Source organism: Nansenia antarctica, assembly GCF_963989245.1.
Source record: "Nansenia antarctica genome assembly, chromosome: 6".
NCBI lineage: Eukaryota > Metazoa > Chordata > Actinopteri > Argentiniformes > Microstomatidae > Nansenia > Nansenia antarctica.
Genome location: NC_137676.1, coordinates 64,189,817 through 64,211,748, shown reverse-complemented (window position 1 = coordinate 64,211,748; position 21,932 = coordinate 64,189,817). Strand labels below are relative to the sequence as shown.

General features: G+C 46.6%; 1 protein-coding gene across 1 annotated transcript in view; it reads right to left on the bottom strand.

Annotated features, from left to right (window-relative positions):
- Positions 1-6,842: 6,842 nt before the first annotated feature.
- arhgap10 (Rho GTPase activating protein 10) overlaps positions 6,843-21,932 on the bottom strand; it is a gene marked incomplete at both ends in the record, with an annotated part of 64,633 nt that continues 49,543 nt past the window's right edge. The window contains 5 exons of the mRNA XM_080534751.1: positions 6,843-6,931; positions 8,914-9,005; positions 19,492-19,602; positions 19,854-20,015; positions 21,471-21,612. Of these exons, the coding sequence (XP_080390877.1) occupies positions 6,843-6,931; positions 8,914-9,005; positions 19,492-19,602; positions 19,854-20,015; positions 21,471-21,612 (596 nt within the window). The remainder of the gene's footprint in view (positions 6,932-8,913; positions 9,006-19,491; positions 19,603-19,853; positions 20,016-21,470; positions 21,613-21,932) is intronic.

Here is a 21,932-nt window from a genome sequence, read left to right as displayed (position 1 = left end):
AACTGTGTTTGCAAAACTAAACTTATCTACTATAAACAATTCCAATAAACTGGTAACAAATATCATGGCATAATGTTTTGGTTTTTATAATAATTGTTATAAAAACTGTATAACATAATTGTAACATATTGGTGATTAGCACTGACTGTTCTTGTTAGGTGGTTATTATAATCTAGAAACGAATGAGAAGAAAATAATGACTTTTCATCTAAAAACAACCACTCCCCTACCGTATGACCCTAATTTACTGCAGACACAAAAAACTGCTGAGATGGTGTGTGTGTGTGTGTGTGTGTGTGTGTGTGTGTGTGTGTGTGTGTGTGTGTGTGTGTGTGTGTGTGTGTGTGTGTGTGTGTGTGTGTGTGCGTGCGTGCGTGCGTGCGTGCGTGCGTGCGTGCATGCGTGCGTGTGCGTGTGTGTTGATCAAGCGGCTGGAAGGAGGACTGGTGGGCCAGGTGACTGGAAGAGAGATGTGCCAGGAGCCAGAGAAAGTCTGGTTATTGTAAGTTTTAGTTTCTCTAAAGTAGTATGAATCCATATCTATCATGTGAATGCAGCAGTTTGATGGAAACAAATTGAATTGAGATAAGGAGAGAGAGAGAGAGAGAGAGAGAGAGAGAGGGAGGGAGGGAGAGAGAGAGAGAGAGAGAGAGAGAGAGGGAGGGAGGGAGGGAGACAGACAGAAATAAAATAAGAGAAAACAAGCTAAAATAAAAGAGAGAGAAAGGTTAAGGAGGAAGGAGACACATTCACAGTGTAAAAGTTCACCCACCCCTTAGAGAGAATCACCATAAACCTTGTTAAAAAAAAACTCTGAAAATGTGCCGGTTTGCCAGACTGCAGTGCAGTTTGTAGACCGTATTACTTTTGCTCTTTTTTTTTCTTTCTCTCTCTCTTTTTCAATCCACAGCCCACTCCAAATCTCCCCCAGATTTCCAATATAGCTTTCACTGTGTAGTCGCGCCAGATAAACAGAATCTATTGGATCAATCTATTGGATTCACGGCTGCGCCAGCGCATATGGCGGCTTCTGTGCCCCACTTTCTCTCTCTCTTCTCCTCTCTCTCTCACTCTGTTCCTGCTGTCTGCAGCCTTCTTACGTTTGTTTTTCTCTTTTTCTCTTACCCCCCCCCCCCCCCCCTCCAACACTCACATTTTCCCCTCATAGCATCACATGTCTTTTTTTATTTTAATTTTATTATTATTAGAATAATCTGCTCTGGAAACCTTTCACGAAGATAATAGATAAGAAATAAGAGATTTATCTTATGTGAGAATACCGTAACATGTTTTTGTTTCATTGTTACGTGACATTACACAAGTGTAAGAGAGTAAAATTCTTAGGCTTCGGTTCCTGACTTTGGAGCACAAAGACAATTATGGTCAAGTCAAGTCAAGATAAATAAAGTGACAATAGTACAAGACATACGTGAGACAACTGGACAAGTGACAAGTTGTGGGAGACATAAGACAGGATACAATTTAGCAGTACAAATAGTAAAAATAAAATGGTACAAGTAGAAATGTCAGGAGTATTGCACTCGGTGGGAGTGGTTTGTAAGAGGTAGTATTGAGTAAAGTGACTGTGGTAGTCTGTGTGATCTCACAGTGGCCCCTACTCCCTGGCTACACTATGGGGGATTGGGGCTGCAATCTACACCCAGGCACGGTGGGGATCTCTTTCCTGGGGCTCAAGGACACAGCTCTGTAGGGGGCAGACGACAGCTGGGCGCTCAGTAAAGAGCTCTGGGATATAGGATTTGACTGGGCAAAGTAAACAACTAGATTGACATGGAGTATTGGAGGCCGTACTAGAGTCGAACTACAGCTCTCATAGACAAGCAGGCAGACACAACAAGTGTTCTTTTCTGTAGAGCCACACTGGTCAGTAACCTATTGGTAATATCTAGTACATGGATACTAGCTACAAAGGCATATTTTCAACCCAGCTTTAACAAGGACAATAACACTGGAACTACAGTTTCTCTGGGAAAATGTGGACCAGAAAACACGAGTTCATTTCACACCGCAGCCGACTGCCACACAGCTCCAGTAGTCTAACCATTGATTTCCTTAACAAATAACCTGAAAATCCTGAGGGAGTACAACAGAAGGAGAGAGAAGTGGAGCAGACAGACGCTGAGAGTGAGTGACACAGCGAGACTGACAGAACGTGTGTGTGTGTGAGGGAGAGAGAGAGAGTGTGTGTGTGTGTGTATGTGAGTAAGGGAGAGAGTGTGTGTGTGTGTGTGAGCCAGAGAGAGAGTGTGTGAGTGAGGGAGAGTGTGAGTGTGTGTGTGAGGGAGAGAGAGAGAGAGAGAGTGTGTGTGTGTGTATGTGAGTAAGGGAGAGAGTGTGTGTGTGTGTGTGTGAGTGAGCGAGGGAGAGAGAGAGAGAGCGTGTGAGTGAGGGAGAGTGTGAGTGTGTGTGTGAGGGAGAGAGAGTGTGAGTGTGTGTGTGAGGGAGAGAGAGTGTGAGTGTGTGTGTGAGGGAGAGAGAGTGTGAGTGAGTGCGTGAGAGTGAGCAAGCGAGAGAGAGAGACAAAGAGAGGCGGAGGAGGGAGAGGGGCAAGCAGGCAGTCAGTGAGAGAGAGAGAGACACAAAGAGAGGAGGAGGGAGAGAGGGAAGCAGGCAGAGTCAGTGAGAGTGAGAGAGTGAGAGAGAGAGAGAGGGGGGGGGGGGGGGGGCAGCCAGACAGAAAAAAGGGCCATGGGAGGCTGATAGTGGGAATAATTTGCCCATCTAATTAGCTCTGCCTCATTTCATTATGTAACTACTGCTGCCGCCACTTCTGCTGTCGGGAGGGGTGGGGGTGGGGGCGGGGTGGGGGGGGGCACATCACGCCAAGTCTCCCGGCCCTGACACAATGGCCGTATTTATAGCATCTACCTCTGCGGATTGACGGCCCCCACTGCACGCTCCAGCGCAGTCCATCATCATCCCACTTATTAGGTATCGGGTCTCTGTCTGTCTTTGGCCGCGGAGTTGTAATCGCCACGTAACGCCAACGCAACTCACACCTCAGTGGCCCGGAAGACTAATTACACTGATGGCGCTGCCCGAGTATTGAGACATGAGAGCCTGTGTGTTTTTTATGGAGAGTGTGTGTGTCTGTGTGTGTGTGTGTCTGTCTGTGTGTGTGTGTTTGTGTCTGTGTGTTTGTGTCTGTGTGAGTGTGTATGTGTTTGTTACACGCCCCGAGGACAAAGCAGATGTACAGTGGTAGATCTAGATCACAGCTGATACAGTGACAGCTGGGTTGCTCCTGAGTGAACCCTCATATCAACAGAGCGATATATATATATATATATATATATATATATATATATATATATATATATATATATATATATATATATATCAGTGGAGGCTCCTCCATAGAGGTGGAGGAGGCCTGGCCTCCCCAATAATTTGAGAGAAGAGAGAGAGATTTTAAAAAGCAATAATTATATTTTTTATTTATTTAACAAAAAAATTATTTTAAATTGTTTTATATTAATATTATTTATTAATATTATTTCCGTTTTGTTCATAAATATTTTCCATGGCTAAAACCCAATATTGCAATTGTAAAGCACCTACAGGCCAGAATCCCTATCCGTTTCTATTGAAGGAGGCCAGGCCTCCTGTCGAAAAGTCCAGGCCTCCTGTCGGAAAGTGGTTTCTCATAGAAGTCAATGTAATGCAATTTTTTTCATGGCAATATGTGATTGGCCCATCACTGAAAATGGGTGGGAACAGGAGGCCTCTCCTCCGTTGTAGTACCTTTTTTCCGCCACACGCGTGTATGAGTGCTGTTCTGCAGGATAAATATTAGAAATGAGTCCAGGGCTGAATGATTGACATTTTGTTCGTCCAATCACATGAAGCCATTTTGAGAATTCGCCAGTCACTTCAGTCAAAGAAACAATCCATAGTGTCTACGAGTGTCCTATCAACTTGTCCTTTACAGGACACGTCTAGAACACCCATGGCTATTATCCCTGAAAATAATAGCTCATTTGGCCAAATACTTTCGCTTAAAATGACCTCGGAAATCGGCGAGATTCTGGCGCGATTTATACATCGAATAGGTAGACAACATTTAGGATTTATTGAACAGTTTTATTTTTAATGTAGTCGATTTCGTTTTATTACAAGTCAATGTAATATTCTTCCATATCAAATGGAGTCCTGGAGAGAGTATGCCACCCCTCAGCTAAACCAGTGGTGAGTTGAACTAATCAGATGTCTCTACCAGTGTTACACCACTAGTTCTCAGTAGTAATACCACTCCATTGCATGTCTGTGTTTCTCAGCAGATGAAGCCAGCTGGAACCAGTACTGTCCTCACAACATTAAACATTTTTATTTATTTATATTAAATATATTGAATAAAACTACATTTGATAAAGAAATTGTTAGTTATCTTTTTTATATGCTAAACTTGATTAAATTGATGATTACATGTTGAAGCTGTAGAAGAAGAAGAATGAAAAATGTAGGCTAAACTAAATTGTTTTTTAACCACATAATTATCAAATTCCTGCCTTTTACACATGTTCACTGGGCATTTATATTACATCCAAATGTCATTTCTCAACTTAATTATCAGGCAGGTTCATAGACTTACAGCAAAGTCATTTCTTCAGGCAGGCACATAGGCTAAGCTCTGCACAATGAATTCCATCAATCAGAACTTTCTGATTGTAGCTTACACTCCAAATAGTGTGCCTTTGTCCAGCACAAAGACAGATAAGAAGAACAGGGAACATTCCATCGCGAGTGAAGCGAGCAAGCGGAAAAAAATTGGCCTCCTCAATTCTGGAAGTCACCAGCCTCCACTGATATATATATATATATATATATATAATATATACATATGTGTGTGTGTGTGTGTGTATGTATGTATGCATATATATATATATATATACACACACACACACACACACACACGTCTTTATTACAGGGATGAAACCGATGGGACTCAACATAGGAAACACAGTACAGTAATACTGCCAGGGTATAACACTGAGATTATAAATGATCCCAGAAGCTATAGTACACCATCCTTCATCATGCTCTCCTGACTGACCGATAGTGTGGTTTACACACCACAATGTCGACTCAAAGGAAGAGTAAAACTACTGTAACTAGGCAACCAGCCTACCGTACCCAAACATGTCCTCCATTCTGAACAGACCACACCATACACAACATAGTACTAAAATAGTCAAACTAAGAGTAAAACCCCTGTAACTAGGATACCACTTTGCACCATGAGAGCAAGTAGGTAGAGGTAGCCCAAACATGGTCTACATTTTTAACATGATACTCTAGCACACTCAATGATGAACAGAATGCCCTTCCTGTTAGGAATACACAGAAATCCTTTCAGCGCAACACAACTTTATTGAGACTTTAATGAGTCGACATTGAAACAGTGATTTCATTTTCTCATCAGAGAGAAACGTTCAGAGTGACTCAGCCTGCTGTCTCTGTTTACTTTTGTCATAATTAAAACTATGTTTTATTTGTATTCACTTTGTGCATGGAAGAATACGTAACTCAGTAAAGAATAAACATTTATTTATTTATTTAACATTTAACATCAAGAGGATATCCAATGTTACAAAAATGAAATTGTTGCCAAGACCGTTTACAAATGTCATAAATCAATGTCTTAAATTACTGCAAATGCAATCCAAAACAAAAACAAACCAGAGAACAAAAGCTCTTAGAAAAATGAAACCGGCTTCGTTGAACGGCGGTCGAATAAAGGTATGCGACGTGTGTGTGTGTGTATACTTACAATGTGAACACCACTCCAAACGCAAAGAAAAATACCCAACCTGAAAAAGAGTTGACCACAAGAGGAGGATTCCTAAAATATACTCGACGTTTGCGGCCTTTTTGAAATGAATATCTGTAGACACAGCAGACATGGGACTCTGAAAATACTGCATTTGTGGTCGTGATAACAATAACAAGACGTTAATTTAAAGACGTGAGCGGCCATCTCATTTTCGTCAATTCTCTGTTCAGAAATCCCTGAACAACGTCAAATATGGATCTGTAAAACCTATTGTCAATAAAAACCCACTCTGTTTTGCACATTCCCACACGTAATGAAAAAGACATGGAATTCAGTCTATTACTACATATTTGCCTGGATTTGCATATTGATAACGTAGCTAAGTCTTGCAACACGATAGAATGTCTTCTTCCAGATTGTCTAGGAGTGTCAGAACAATAGAACCATTAGAACCCAGTACAGCGGGTTCTAGAACGGTTGGAGTGTCACCTCTGTCACAATGGTTGTCGAAACATCGGTTTGAAAACTACACAAAAATAGGATATTGTGTTTCACATTCTAAAAAGACATGCAATCAACGTGCCAATTAAATAAAAAATATATCGACGAGGCTCGTGAGGAGTATCGAAACATTCCTAAAAATTACAACACATGCAACCTCTTAAAACTGAATACAAAGAATACACCTCATAATCTCCAAGCATACCCGTACAGCATAACCATGTCAACTCTGTCTCAGTGTCTAAGGCACCTCAGTGTGTTTTATCCTGTTTCTGTCCCACACCGTCCAACGTCCTCACTGCTGATTGGTCTCCCTGGGCCGGTGAGTTCCGTGCCAAAGCCGACCAACCACGGGTCTGTAGCCGCGGGGGGTTGTGGGAGTTGGAGTTGAAGGCGTAGGAGAGAGAGTTTGAGTTAAGAACGGGAGTGTGTCGACATTGTGTCCATGGATACCATGTATAAGAGGACAGTGGGGCGAGCGAGAGAGAGAGAGAAAGAGAGAGAGGAGAGGAGAGTTGGACGCCCTCGGGGGGGGGGGGTTGTTACGCTACAGCATCTCCACGTAGTTCTCAGGGATCAGGCCCCTCTTCCCCTCCAGCTCCCCCTCCAGCCAGCCTGGCTCCCTGGACGGAGTCACTGCAGAGGGGGAGAGGGGGGAGACAGGGGGTGGAGGGGGAACGGAGGGTGGAGTGGGAGACAGAGGGGGAGATAGGGGGGAACAGAGGGGGAGACAGGGGGAATGGAGGGTCGAGGAAGAGGTGGAGGCAGAGGACAGACAGAGGAGAACCGGAGTTAGAGGGGGGCGACAGAGGTCGTTAACGGGCGGTAGAATGTCTTCTTCCAGATTGTCTAGGATTGATTGTTGGTTTGCACTGTCTTGTTGTTGGTTTGCACTGTCTTGTCCTGTCTTGCACCTGTCCTGCTGTAAACTGTGCTCCACTGTCCCAAACCAAATTCCTAACATGTTTACATGTCATGGCAATAAAGTCTTCTGATTCTGATTCTGGTACTCAATCATTCTCAGTGAACACAGTGTGTAACTGCGGAAGAAAACCGGCTGGGTCGGAGGCTGGGCCGGTGGGTGGGCCGGTGGGTGGGTTGGTGGGTGGGTTGGTGGGTGAGGCGGGGTGGGTGTGATGGTGGGTGAGGCGGGGTGGGTGTGACGCCCCAATCGTACTCGTAAAGCCAGTGGAGAACAACTCCTCAACTATGTTGGAGTTCTGCAAACTCGGCTCTTTTAAAGCCTGTCAGCTCCAGCTGCCCTCCTCCTTAATGTGCCTGCCTGCACCTTTGTGAACCTCAATACTGGAAGGTGATGGGCAACACCATCTGTCTTGTGGCTTCACGTGTCCACGAGCAGAGAGAAGGATTTAACTCCATCGGTGCGAGGGTGAATAAAGTCACCCAAAAATGGTCAACATTCTCGGGTTTTCCAAGGGTGAATTTACTCAACAGAAATGCATACAATTATAATGCGTCATTTTGAAGCCAATCAAAGTATTGTTGCTAGGTAAACTCGACATTCTTTGGCAGTTGGTGAGTAAAAAAAAAAAAAGAGGGCAGCACTGCAGGTTTTTTTATCAAACCTAAACTACAAACACACTTGGAGAGCCTAGGTTTGTTGCTCTTGGGTCTATGGTGTTATCGACCTGACAGGTTGGATATGAGACACACACAGCCAGTCAGCAAAGTTAGTTGGCATCCAAATGCCTCTCCAATGCATTCCTGGCCAGACTCAGTACATTTCATTAAATATATTGGGTCGAGATAATGTTGATACGTCTTTTTCGTCTTGTCGAGGGCCAATGGTTAATAATAACCCCTCGGGTTCATACGATATGTGATATTTGGCTCCATTGCTGCACCGGTGTATATTCTTTTCACAGAATATGATTTCCTATTAGATGGAAATCCAACTGATATTAAATAAAGTTAGAAAGCCAGTTAGCTGTATTATTATCGATCGAACATATTTCAACCATGTTTGGTGAGGTATGTGGGCAACACAATACTATGGGTCTACAATAGATACAATAGGCCTTTTGTTAGGAAATGTGCGTATTTGCTCTGGCTTGGGCAGTTTCTATCACCTGTCGATGAATGCATTGCCAATTGACAGTGTGGCCCTAACCATTAATTATTAGTCTCAATATCACCTAAGGGCTTTATTACAAATGAAAACATTGGAAGATAGACCCGAATAATGTGCTCATTATTGAATAGGCAGGCAGGCATGTTCAACAGGCAACAAATGCACTGCCTCTCCCAAGGACACCAGGCCATGTCCTCTTGTAAAGGCAGACTCCGTCTATTTTGTCTCCCTGGCAATGTCAAACAGGAGACAGGAGACACAGAAACAAAACAGAGGAAACTCTCCTAACGTCCTCATTTCCCCTTTGTGAGTGATTACAGCTCCCTCCAGCCGCTTCTCAGATGGATTGGAGAGTAAATCTGTATCCTTCTCTCTCTCTCTCTCTTTCCCTCCTATCCCCCCCTCTCTCTCTCTCTCTCCTATCCCCTTCCCGATTGATGATCAGATTGGCTGCCCCGGTTCCCTACTGAATCCAATATGCGGGGCGTTGGTGAGTGAGCGACTGGCGTCTGGTGATAACACTTACCAGCGTTGAATATTGCGCCGACCTGGAAGGACAGCTCAGAGACATGCTCCGCCTCGCACGGGTACACCGCCTTGGCCTTCCTGCCTGTGACACTGAGGGATGAAGGTAATCAGTCAGCTGGCAAAGCCTGGGAAGAGGATTACTACCACAGTTCAATATGGGTCCGGCCATGCCTCTCCCTCTCTGCTGTCTCTCTTGTTTCTCTCTCTCCGCTGTTGCCCTCTCTCTCTCTGCTGTCTCTCTTGTTTTTCTCTCTCCACTGTTGCCCTCTCTCTCTCTCTCTCTGCTGTCTCTCTCTCTCTCTCTCTCTCTCTCTGCTGTTTCTCTCTCTGCTGTTGCCCACTCTCTCTCTCTCTCCCTCTGCTGTTTCTCTCTCTCTCTGCCGTTTCTCTCTCTCTCTCTCTCTGCTGTTTCTCTCTCTCTCTCTGCTGTTTCTCTCTCTCTCTCTAACAGAAGCAGCAGGGCCAAATAAGCACAAGAACCTTTGTGGGGAGTGTGGGCGACTCTTGTCGGGTGCTATCTGGAGTCTAGACCCAGCCCAGTGAGCAGGATGAACACTCATATTATCTCTCTCCATCTCATTCTCTCTCTCTCTCTCTCTCTCTCTCTCTCTCTCTCTCTCTCTCTCTCTCTCTCTCTCTCTCTCTCTCTCTCTCTCTCTCTCTCTCTCTCTCTCTCTCTCTCTCTCTCTCTCTCTCTCTCTCTCTCTCTCTCTCTCTCTCTCTCTCTCTCTCTCTCTCTCTCTCTCTCTCTCTCTCTCTCTCTCTCTCTCTCCCTCTCTCTCTCTCCCTCCCTCCCTCACAGGGCTGTTTGTATGGTGAGCAGCAGACACGCAGGGCAGCGACCCAGCCGCAGACAACCATCTATTCTGAGATAATTAAAAACTGGAGGAAATTCTAAAGCCTGCTCTTTTTCCACACAAACAGATGCCGAGTAGAAATTCCTGTTGAAGTCCGCCTGGCCAGTTCTCATTCAGTGAGACACAAACATTATAAAAGTGAGTTTGAGGGGAAAAGAAAACAAACGGGGTTGTCAAAGGCATGACAGTCCAGTTCCGCATACGTAGGTAACAGACTCTTTTTGGCCTTGACGAAACAATCCCATGTTTTATATCCGGCTGCAAGGTTGTTTTGCCGCTTTTGTAAACAGTTATCTCAACCTGCAGCAGCACCACGAAGAAGAGAACTCAGCCTCGAATATCACCCTGATAAATATTTCATACACTTTGCGCAACAACATTGTAGGCGGAGAGTGCCAGAGAAAAGCGAAATAACAACAACAAACTAAGAAAGTTTGCCGTCACACAGTTGTTGATGTGATTATCTTCACCTGTGCTTCAGGAGTTTAATTATGCGTCGCTCATTCTTTTGAAACAGCATATGGAGGAATAATGGTCTGCATCTACAATATGCAAATCACATGGATGGCCCATACAATGACTTGGCCCTCTGCAATTTCAAAGCTGCTGAGTCCACTCAAATGGGGTGTGTGTGTGTGTGTGTGTGTGTGTGTGTGTGTGTGTGTGTGTGTGTGTGTGCGTGTGTGTGTGTGTGTGTGTGTGTGTGTGTGTGTGTGTGTGTGTGTGTGTGTGCGTGTGTGTGTGTGTGTGTGTGTGTGCGTGTGCGTTCCTGCCTGCCCACCTGCTTGCCTGCCTACAGAGAGCGAGACTATTTAAATAAAGGAGTGAGTTAATCAGAGAGTTTGACAGACTGAGTAGCTATGTGAGAGGTGAATGAAGCATCTGACAGGCGTAGATACAGTGGAGGAAATGAGCAAGATGGTCATTGTGAGGGAATTCATAATATGAGTGTGTGTACAGTAGCTTCCCTGCGTGTGCTGGGCTGATTAAAAGAGTGAGTGAGATAAAAAAAAAAGTTAGCGAGTCTGAAAGAATTGTGTCTATTGTGTAAGGCTTAAAGGAATAGTTCACCCAAATTACTAAAATGACACCTTTGGTTCCTTAACCTGAAAGGAGTCTACGGACAAGGACAAGGACTTCCGCTTATCTGGGCACCATCACTAAGCTGCTAACTGGTAGCATTTCTGCCAAAAACCAATGCAAGTCAATGGACCCTAAATCAGCATGTTTGAAATGTCACGCCCAAATCAACTCAAATGATCTGAAAAGACTCAAAAACTTAATTTCCAGATCCTGGTGCTGCACACTTTTATTGCACCATGATACAGAAAAAGTCAAAAAATTGCCATTTATGTCAATGTCGCACTCTGCACTCACAAGTGTGGTGTGATGAATGTGTTAGACTGTAAATTTAACCCTCAGAGATAACAATATTAATAGAATATTCATAGAACTTCCAAACTCTCAACAGCTTTTTTTTTTTGCGAGTGAGTCGAACAACCGTTCCGCACGATTTATTGAGAACTGCTCCGAGCGATATCTTGTGTTACTTTTCCCAAATAGCTCTGTGAACGTACTACCTGGTGTGTCTGTTCTTTTAGTTTTTTTGGTCTAGGACAGCCAGGAAGTAAAACAAAAAGTAGTTGGAGACGATTCAAGCGTGACATTTCAAAGAGAGCAGAGGAGAGGAAAGGATGAGAGGAGAGGTTGAAGAGAAAACAATAGAAAATGAAAGAGTAGGTGCTCACTTCTCCTCTGGTCTTTCTCCACCGTCGTGAGTGGTGGTGGGGGTTCCGGAATTCATCCAGGAGGCTGCAGCCTCACAGGACCTGCAAAGTCATACACGCACACGCACGCACACACACACACACACACACACACACACACACACACACACACACACACACACACACACACACACACACACACACACACACACAGGGGTCAAACGTCTGTAGCCACAGGCCAGCGCAAGCATCCCTATGACACACCGGCGCTCAGCTAGCAGTGTGTGTGTGCTGATTGTGCCACGGTGACCTTACGACCTCCACCCAGATAGCGTAGGTCACGAACGATGACAGACCAAATGTTGACGAGTTTCATCTCTTTCATTTTAGCACACTGGAAGAGATCAAATCAACCATTTGTGTTGGTGCTTACAGCCACATTAGCTGGGGTATTAGTGGATTAATATGAGTATATTATATATTAATATGTTAGTGGATTTTAAAATGGCCTGACACTCTGGATTCCAGTTCTAGAGTCACAGCTCTACGTGACTCAGCTGTTTTCCAAAGCAACTTTGAAAGTCGTAACTCGCTGAAACATTAACGGTGAAAGCGAGGGAGTACAGAGTCGACGTTGTGGCCGAGGCAATAACGGTTAGCGGTTAACGGGCGGTGGTCTGTGCCTTTGCTTCAACCTGAGGGACGGGGCTGTGGGGGCCGTGGGGGAGGGTGGGCGGTTGGGGAGGGAGGGTAAGATTTACAGTAACAGTACGGTCGGACATTAGAGCGTGGCGGATAAAACCTGGTATACTGGGGGAAGGGGGGGGGGGGGAGAGGGAGGGGGAGGAAGAGAGAGAGAAAAATGGAGGGTAGGGAGAGAGAAATAGCGAGAGAGGGAGAGAGAGAGAGAGAGACACAGAGACTGACAGAGAATCGGTTCCATGCCCTGCTGACATAACCTCACCTCCTTACTTTCCTGTCTTTCTCCACTATCTCAATCCAATAAAACTGAACAAATAACAGTGCTAGTGCACTCCAGAAAATAACCTTTGAAAGAAAAGAAAAAAATGTACAATGGTAATAGCCAGACCTTCACAAGGTGCAACCTCACCAACTTGTCTGTGACGGAGTACAGCAGAATGCACAGTATCAGTGGTCATCTGAGGGGGATGAAGTTTCTATGTAAATCTCAATGTCATTAGGAGGAGAAGCGTTATTACCCCAAACGTTGCCTGATGCTTTCAGAACTGTTATGACTAATAGTGGGCTGAACACATGCTGCACAACTGTCCTTGATTGAGAGAGAGGGAGGGAGAGAGAGAGAGAGGGGGTGGTAGGAAGAGGAGAGAGAGAGAGAGAGAGAGAGAGAGAGAGAGAGAGAGAGAGAGAGAGAGAGAGGAGAGAGAGAGGTGAGGTGGTAGGAAGAGGGAGAGAGAGATTGTGAGAGGGAGAGAGAAAGTGAGGGGAGGAAGAGGGAGAGAGAGAGAGATTGAGAGAGAGAGAGAAAGACACAACCCAGCATGAATAAAACATTGACCTGAGAAAGCAGGTGGAGTATTATTCATACTGTGAAAGTTCAGAGCTGCCCTCATTCTACTGTGTTTCCGAAAACATTTTTGGAATATAAAACTTGAGTTTCAGGGTCCATATCCATACTCCACAGTACCATGCCAACCAGAGAGATAAAGAGAGACAGAAAGAGAGAGAGAAAGAGAGATAAAGAGAAATAGAGAGACAGACAGACAGACCGACCGACCGACAAACACACAGACAGAGAGAGAGAGAGACAGACAGACAGACACTCACAAACTGAGAGAGAGACAGACAGAGAGAGAGAGAGAGAGAGAGAGCCAGGCTTCCCTCTGTGCTCCATGCTTGCCCCAGGGCCAAGGCTAATACAGCACATAATGAGTCAATCGCTGCTGGCCGTCGCTCCCAGAGGGATGCTAATAAAGGCAATTAGAGGGAGCAGCTGGGGAGGGGCCAGAGGGACGGGGGAGGGCGGGGGAGGGAGGTGAGTGCGGACGTTGAGGGGACGTCAGGAGGGGGAGGGGAGGGGGGACCTTGTGGAGATGTCGGTGGAGGTGAACTCACAGTCCTGGCCCTCTCCCTCTCCCCCTCGCTCTCTTTTCCTCCCCCCTCATCCCTCTCTCTCTCCAACATCCTTCCTCTCTCTCTCTCTCTCTCTCTCTCTCTCTCTGCTACATCTCCATTACAACCTCCCCCCACCATCTCTCTGTCCTCCATGCCCCTCTCTCTCCCGTCCCTCCCTCCCTCCCTCCATCAGGGGTCTGATCATGTCCAGTCAGGCCAGTGTGTGTGTGTGTGTGTGTGTGTGTGTGTGTGTGTGTGTGTGTGTGTGATTTATGGCTCTGCAGCGGCAGGGGTCATGGTGGTGCCTGGTTGCTCCACATCAGCATGGTGAGACAGATGCGCTGCAGTGCAGCAAAGCCACTGTTTAACCTGGAGCAGCACTGACACAGCCTGACTGGGCCCTGGGCCTAGGGAGGGGGGTGTGGAGGTGGAGGAGAGGATGGGGTTAGGTGGCAGGGGAAGGTAGGGGGGAGGCGAGAGCGGTGTTACGGTAGCAGGGGAGGGGGGGAGGAAGGGAGGAGAGGAGATAGGGAGGTGGAGAAGGAGAGAAGGAGGTGGGAGGAAGGGAGGAGAGGAGATAGGGAGGTGGAGAAGGAGAGAAGGAGGTGGGAGGAAGGGAGGAGAGGAGATAGGGAGGTGGAGAAGGAGAGAAGGAGGTGGGAGGAAGGGAGGAGTGGAGATGGGAAGGTGGAGGAGGAGGAGGAGAGGAGAAGGGGGTGGAAGGAAGGGAGGAGAGGAGATGGGGAGGTGGAGAAGGAGAGAAGGGGGTGGGAGGAGGAGGTGGAGGAGGAGGTGGAGGAGGAGAGGGGGAGGTGGAGGAGGAGAGGAGAAGGGGGTGGAAGGAAAGGAGGAGGAGACTCTTTGACCTCACTGCAGGTGTGTGAACAGTCACACATAGACAAATGAAGATGACGCACACTTGCACACGCACACAGAAATCCACACACTCTTCTTTGAATCAAGACGTTAACAGGATATAAAGCTACAGATCAAACAGCAGCTAATCTGTGAGGATCTGTACAACATACAGTACAAAAATATCTAAATCATGTCAGGATAAACAGTTCATAATATTGACTGAATGCCACACGGTTGCCCTAGAAACCTGTCAAACCAACCGATGGTAAATAGATTAATCCCAAAAAATTGCTTCTCCACAATTATAGCGAAGCCAAAATGGGAAATCATTTCATGGCTGCAAGAAATAGCTTATAATTTTATTTCTTTTTTCAAAAACATGATCAGCGCCTGCACTTGAAAAGCCTCTCTCCGAGAAGGGAAAGACTCATGAGGGCCCGGAAAAAAAATGAAAATGAGAACATTTCATCCTACTTTCAGTCTTTTATGAAGAGAAGCACGACGTGCCTTGCTGTTCTGCTGTGGGTCAAGTTGACCCATTTTATATTTTATAGTTTGTCATCAGTGAAATGCTATTGCATTAAACATTTTCCAGCATAAGCCTTCATGCAAATCCTCTAGGTAGGGGTAATGAATTTATAAAAAATATTTCAATTGAATTTTTATTTAATAAAAAACAACATTTTAATAAAAGAAAATGTTCTCCCTTGTACGCATGTATACACACACACACACACACACACACACACACACATATATACACACACACACACACACGCACACACACACACGCACACGCACACACACGCACACCAAACGCACACCAAACGCACACCACACACACATGCACACGCCAGGGTTTCCGTTAGAAAAAATTGCCGCCGGACATCGTGTCCGGGAAGATTTCGATTTACCGGACAAACGTGATATATTCCGGTCATCATATTAAAATATAATAAAAAATAAAAAAATAAAAATCATATTTTTCCCCCCAAAATCTAATATAGCTGTTTGTCGCGGTGATTACTGTTGTGTAGCGGCCTATATATGCCATTTAATGTCTATTTCTCATCCGATACGATTAGATGCGAGCTATATAATATATAATAATATAACATGATTCGCATGCGCGCTATGCCATTATGTCCAGCGCTGAACGGGCGCCTCACTGGGAACTGAACAGACAGCATCGATCAATGAACGGACTCCACATTACGTTAACTGAAGTTTGTTAAATTGTTTGGGATTAATGTGAGTTTTCTATTTTCTCTTTCCAGTTTTACCCTTTTTTAATCAATAAAACAACGTTATTTCTATAACCAGGGGGGTGTTCCATCAACGTCGCTAAAGGAAAATCTAGGCTTATTTCGTTAAGTCTCGCGAGACTCTTAAAAAGATCCAGGCATATCTTGATAGATCTCGCGAGACTTGTCAAAATAAGCCTAGATTTTCCTTTAGCGACGTTGATGGAATACCCCCCAGGTCTCGCTGGTTGGGAAGGCATTTCGTTTAGCTGCCTGTCAAATCATACTTAATCGGACTCGGGAGTATGACAATGAGGAGAACATAACTGTTTATTGAGAAACAATTGTTTGAAAAGCTTAGACTGAAAGTTAGTGCCCTGGTCAGATTGTATAACAAGAGGAAGACCGAATGTGGAAAAAAACGTTGTTAAAGCTTTCACCACTGAGCTGGCTGATATGTTACGCAACGGAACAGCTTCGGGAAAACGAGTAGCAGCGCACATAATAGTGAGCAAATACTGACTTCCACTTTTAGTCCTAGGCAAAGGTCCAACACAATCAATTATTACACGTTCAAATGGCTCCCCTATAGCAGGAATGGGATGCAATGGTGCGGGTGGAATGGATTGATTAGGCTTACCCGCCATCTGACAAGTATGGCAACAGCGGCAGTGCTTGGCAACATCCGCCTTCAGTCCGGGCCAAAAGAAATGTTTCAATATCAGCTGATAAGTTTTAGTTATACCTAAATGTCCTGACCACTGGCTCTCATGTGCTACAGATAACACCTGTTGTCTATAACCCACAGGCACAACCACTTGTTTTACAGTATTCCACTCACAACCATTTGCATTAGGAGGAGACCATTTACGCATTAATATCCCATCGTTAAGGAAATAAACTACGTTGCCCCCTATTTCAGATTCCTCACTAGCTGCATGTAAAAAACATTTGTTTAATGACTGATCAGCTACTTGAGCAACACGCAATCGCTCGCCGGTTACAGGCAGAGATAGGCTGTCAGCGGATGGTATGGTAGGACTCGGGGAGGATGGTAACTCTACCACTTTCTCCCTGGGAGAAGCTGAAACAATCGGGTTCTCATCCCTTTCAGAAAAGGCTTGCATAATCACACTATCACAGAGAGAAACATCGCTATCCTCCTCTCTGCCTCGACTCGATTGTGCACGAGTTATAGCGCACACCGGAAACAACCGCTGTTTCGCATCTCCAGCCTACACATTAGGAGTCATCATCATGCCGGTGTCAAATCATATCATAATAAAAGAAATACATAGCCTATATATTCGTCTTTTTTAAAATAGAAGGAATCAGAATGTGAACTTTAGCGAATTGTATTCAAATTGTGCTTAGAGGGAATTATTTTCACCGGACATTTTGTCCGACGAGTTTTCAATTTGTCGGACTTCAACACATTTTACCGGACAAAGACCGGTAATTACCGGTTAACGGAAACCCTGGCACACGCACACACGCACACACACACACAGGGCGATCAACTTGACCAACCTCAACAAAACACCCCTAGATTCATGGCTTGGACATGGTGGAACATGTACACACTCGACACTCTCTCTATGAAACCCTGTGATGTGGCATTTAACTGTCTCACAAGAGAGGTTTGTGATATGTAGGCACGCGCACACACACACACACGATTACTGCATGCACACACACACACACACACACACACACACACGCACACGCACACAAACAGGCGCTCACACGCACGCACACACACATTCACTCTCTCACACGCACACGCGCACACACACACACGGTCCCATTGTGCCTGGTTTCTATTATAGCAGGAATTTCATCCCAGTGCCTCCAGGCCTTGGTGGGTCTGCCAGGGAGCTAATGGGGGGGAGGGGAGCTGAGCCCGCCTGACTACCTTCGATTTGGGTGGGCAGGAAACGAGCGTGGATCCACCATTCTATGGTCCACAGCTGTCCGCCAAGAGGGGAGATGAGAAGAGGAGGAGGAGGAGGAGGAGGGGGAGGAGGAGGAGGGGGAGGAGGAGGAGGAGGAGGGGGAGGAGGAGGAGGAGGAGGGGGAGGAGGAGGGGGAGGAGGAGGAGGAGGAGGAGGGGGAGGAGGAGGGGGAGGAGGAGGAGGAGGAGGAGGGGAAGGGAAAGAAGGAGTGCTACAGGGTAAACAGGAGTGCTACCGGGAAACACCGAGGCAGAATTCGGGGGAAGAGATGAGGAGAAATGAGGCAAGACTAGTGATGCTCCGATCTGATCGGCGCCGATCGGTATCGGCCGATATGGCCTTGATCGGTTTTGATCGGAGTTCTCAAAACGGCCGATCAAACCCGACCGATTTACAAAATGGCGTCGCCAGTCTGGAAATATTACACAGTGTCGGAAAGAGACAACAAATATGCCGTTTGTAATGTCTGCTCAAAAGAAATACCTCGGGGAGGAACGCACGCAAGGTCTTTCAATACCACGAATATCATACGGCATTTTTTCTTGCGTTCGTCGATTCGCTCAGAGAGCGCCGAAGCGCACACTGGGCTCGACGTCATAAAGGGACCGAGTGCTTTGATTGGACGAGAGGCGTTCCACGAGTGCTGGTCAGAGTTTCAGCGCGACTTCACGAGCGTAGTGTAGGTAGTGTTCAGCGACGTCATGTGACCCCGCGAGCAGGAAGTCACTTGGCCCATAATAACAACTATTAGCGCGTGAGTTTTAGGTCTTCCTCTGTGCATCTTGCACAAGTGTAGATAGCGAGCGACTTTTCAGCAGAGCAGGACATATTTTAGATGATAAGAGGAACAGGCTGAGTGCCAAAAACGCTGAGATGCTTGTATTTCTCTAGGCTAATCTACCAGTGATGCTGCTTAATCAGAAGTAAGGTTTGAGTCTGAAATCTCCTTAGGTGCAATGTTTTGTTTTTTTGTTTTATTGATTATTGCTGACTTGCTGTCTTATCTCCTCCTAAATATGACTTGAAACAGTATTTTATATTTGGCTATAGCCTGTTTATGTTGCAGTTTAGTTTGGGTATGTTTATTGTTCCTCAGGAAAGCTACAGTAAGCTCCAAGTTCTCTAAGAGCCCCTAGTTCCTCTCATTCGAGTGGAATGTTGCACATTTGATGTGACAGTGTACATTTTATTTATTATGATTTTTATTTTCACATTTTATTTGTTTTTCCTGAAGTAAGCTACAGGTGGTTGTGAATTCAATAAAACAGATGGTCGTCAATTCATGATACTTTCTCATCTCCTAATTTCATTTGAATACTTAATATACAATGTCAATGGTGTTAAGAATAATTAAAAACATAAATAATGCTACACAATAAATAGAATGCTTCAATTGCCATTTTCGACGCTGTGATCGGTGATCGGTGATATCGGATCGGCAGATCACTGATTCCAGTGATCGGTGATCGGTGATCGGCACCAAAAACCCTGATCGGAGCATCTCTAGGCAAGACATTGATGTTGGCGGAGAAGATAAATCATACTACAGAGAAAGAGAGAGAGGGAGGGAGGGAGAGCGAGAGAGAGAGAGGGAGAGAGTTCTTGTGAGAGGTAGGGAGTAGAGGCTGTATTTGTGTATGACGATGCAGATTTTCCCAAAAGCAGAGGCAGCTTATTCTCCGACAAACGGACTTCTGTAAACAACATTCCAGGTGCAGCGTCACGGAGCACACATCACACACACACCGCACACACCCTCCTCACCACACACACACACCCACCTCACCACACACACACACCCACCCACCACACACACACATACACACATACCACACACACACCACCGTGTGATCACACGCTCCAACGTGGCGCCGCTACAGGACCTGTGGCTCGGCTCTCCCAACTGATATTCCAAAAACACGCCCACACGCCCCCTCGTCCCCGAGCCACAGCTGCAGACCAGAGTGAGACGGGGGGACGGGGGGGGGAGGGGTCAGCGTTCGTCCAACCGGAGGGCAGGACGGAGCGAGGCGTGTCACCGTACCGCTGCTTACATCTTATCCAATCTGCCGCTCTGATCGAACGGTACGGGATCGGGCAGGAGGAGGAGGAGGAGGAGGGGAGGGCAGCGGGGAGGGGGGTGTGATCTGGGATTCAGCATTCCTCTGGCGTTGGGATTGTGCCACGGCGCTCGCCCGCGTACCGTGCCGTCCCTGCCAGGGAGGTGCTGTGCAAACACGCCCCTGCCTCACCGCCACCACCACAGCGACCGAACCCAGACGCCCGGCAGGATTTATGGGTGAGCGGAGCCCGGGTGACACCGGGAGACATATGGGCCGAGTCTCCATAAAGGACGGGGGCCGCGCTATAAGGGTAAAGAAGATAAATATCTCCCCACGTCAATAGGATTTACATGGCTGACACGCCGCCACCTGTCCCCCAAACAAATAAGGGACCAGATTTACGACCTCCTCCCGGTCACTCCTTCCGTCCTCCGCCGTGTGGAGGAAAAAAAAACACTAGGGAAAAAAGAGAAGGAAAAAAAGAGAGAGAAAAAAAAAAAGTGTGGCGTTACGTAAACAGGAGGTCCGTCTGTCTACCGCGGCAGTTGGAGCCAAAGCTCGAGTTGTAACATGCTGTGCCACACACACACACACACACACACACACACAATAATGCGCAAAAACGCGAAAACACACATACACACACACACAGGGCAAAAACATACAAGCACAAAACCCACAGAAACACAAACACTAGTCGCTAAGACACTCGAGCAGGCGACAACCCCGGAGGGATATAACATGAGAGAGAGGTTGAGAGAGAGAGAGAGAGGGGGGGTGAGAGTGAATAAGAGAGAGAGTGAAAGAGAGAGGGAGGGTGGGTGAGCGAGACAGAGAGGTTGAGAGAGAGAGAGAGAGAGAGAGAGAGGCATAGAGGAGGTGGAGCGTGGGACCCAGAGAGAGGGTGAGAGAGAGAGAAAGAGAGCGGGAGAATGGAAGACAGAAAGTTTATTTCAAGGTGATTCTGCAGACATAACACACTGCAGAAAGAGAGAGAGAGAGAGAGAGAGAGAGAGGGTGAGAGAAAGAGCCCACCATCTACAGCATAACCCAATATTATTACCTCTCGCATCAGCATTCAAGGCAAGCTGTAGGCACAAAGGCCCAAGGTCTGCACAGAGAGCGAGGGATTGGGAGGGAGGGATAGAGATGGAGAGAGAGAGAGAGGTGGAGTGAGGGACCCAGACAGAGAGGGTGAGAGGGAGATTGAAGGATACACAAACAGACAGACAGACAGACAGACACAGAGCACAGGGGGCGGGGGTGGTGGGGGTCTGGGTGGGCAGTGCACACACTTCTGAAATGAAGTGATGGATAAAAACTAAAAGGAGGAGGAGGGGGAGGAGGAGGAAGAGGACTCTTAAAATACTTTTAAGACGAGTTATGGAGTGACAAGGACATCGTTTAATTAGAGCGGTGTGAAGGGGATTTGCAAACGACGCCATCAGCGCCACGACGTCCTTGGTGACTAAGCGCCGTGGCGGGAAGGGAACACTTGTAACCAGACTGCAACAGCTCAACTTTTGTGGACTTTTTTTTCTTCTTTTTTCCTTTTTTTCCAAGTAAGAGATAACTGCAGATCTGGATGCCGGGTGGCGGGGGGATTGAGTGAAAAGTTGTTTCTTGTGTAGATACCGGTGAGTTCAATCGTTCAGATTCGAAGGCTGATTACTGATTCTGGGGGAGCAGGGAGCAGGGGAGGCTGGTGGAGGTAGATGTGTGTTTGAGTGCGTATATGTGTGTGTGTGTGTGTGTACCCTGGGCTGTCGGGGGCGTGGTTGGCCTTCTCCGGGGGCGTCTCCGAGGCCGACGCCGTGGACGACTGGGATGACACCGATTCGTTGCTGCCCAGCGACGCCTCGTCATTGGCTGAGCTGGAGCCGTCCCCCGCCGTCGACACTGGAGAGGTAGAGAAGAGAGGCACAGTGACTGATAACGTCAGTTAATGGCCGCTTTTAGAGAGAGAGAGAGAGAAGACAGACAGACAGTGAAAAACGTTTAAAAAGCATCTTGTTTAGTCATGGGCAGTGTGTTTCCTCTCCTCTCCTCTCCTCTCCTCTCCTCTCGTCTCGTCTCGTCTCGTCTCCTCTCGTCTCCTCTCCCCTCCCCTCCCCACCGCTGCTCTCCCCTTCCCACCTCTCCTCTCCTCTCCTCTCCTCACCTCTCGTCTCGTCTCCTCTCCCCTCCCCATCGCTGCTCTCCCCACCTCACCTCTCCTC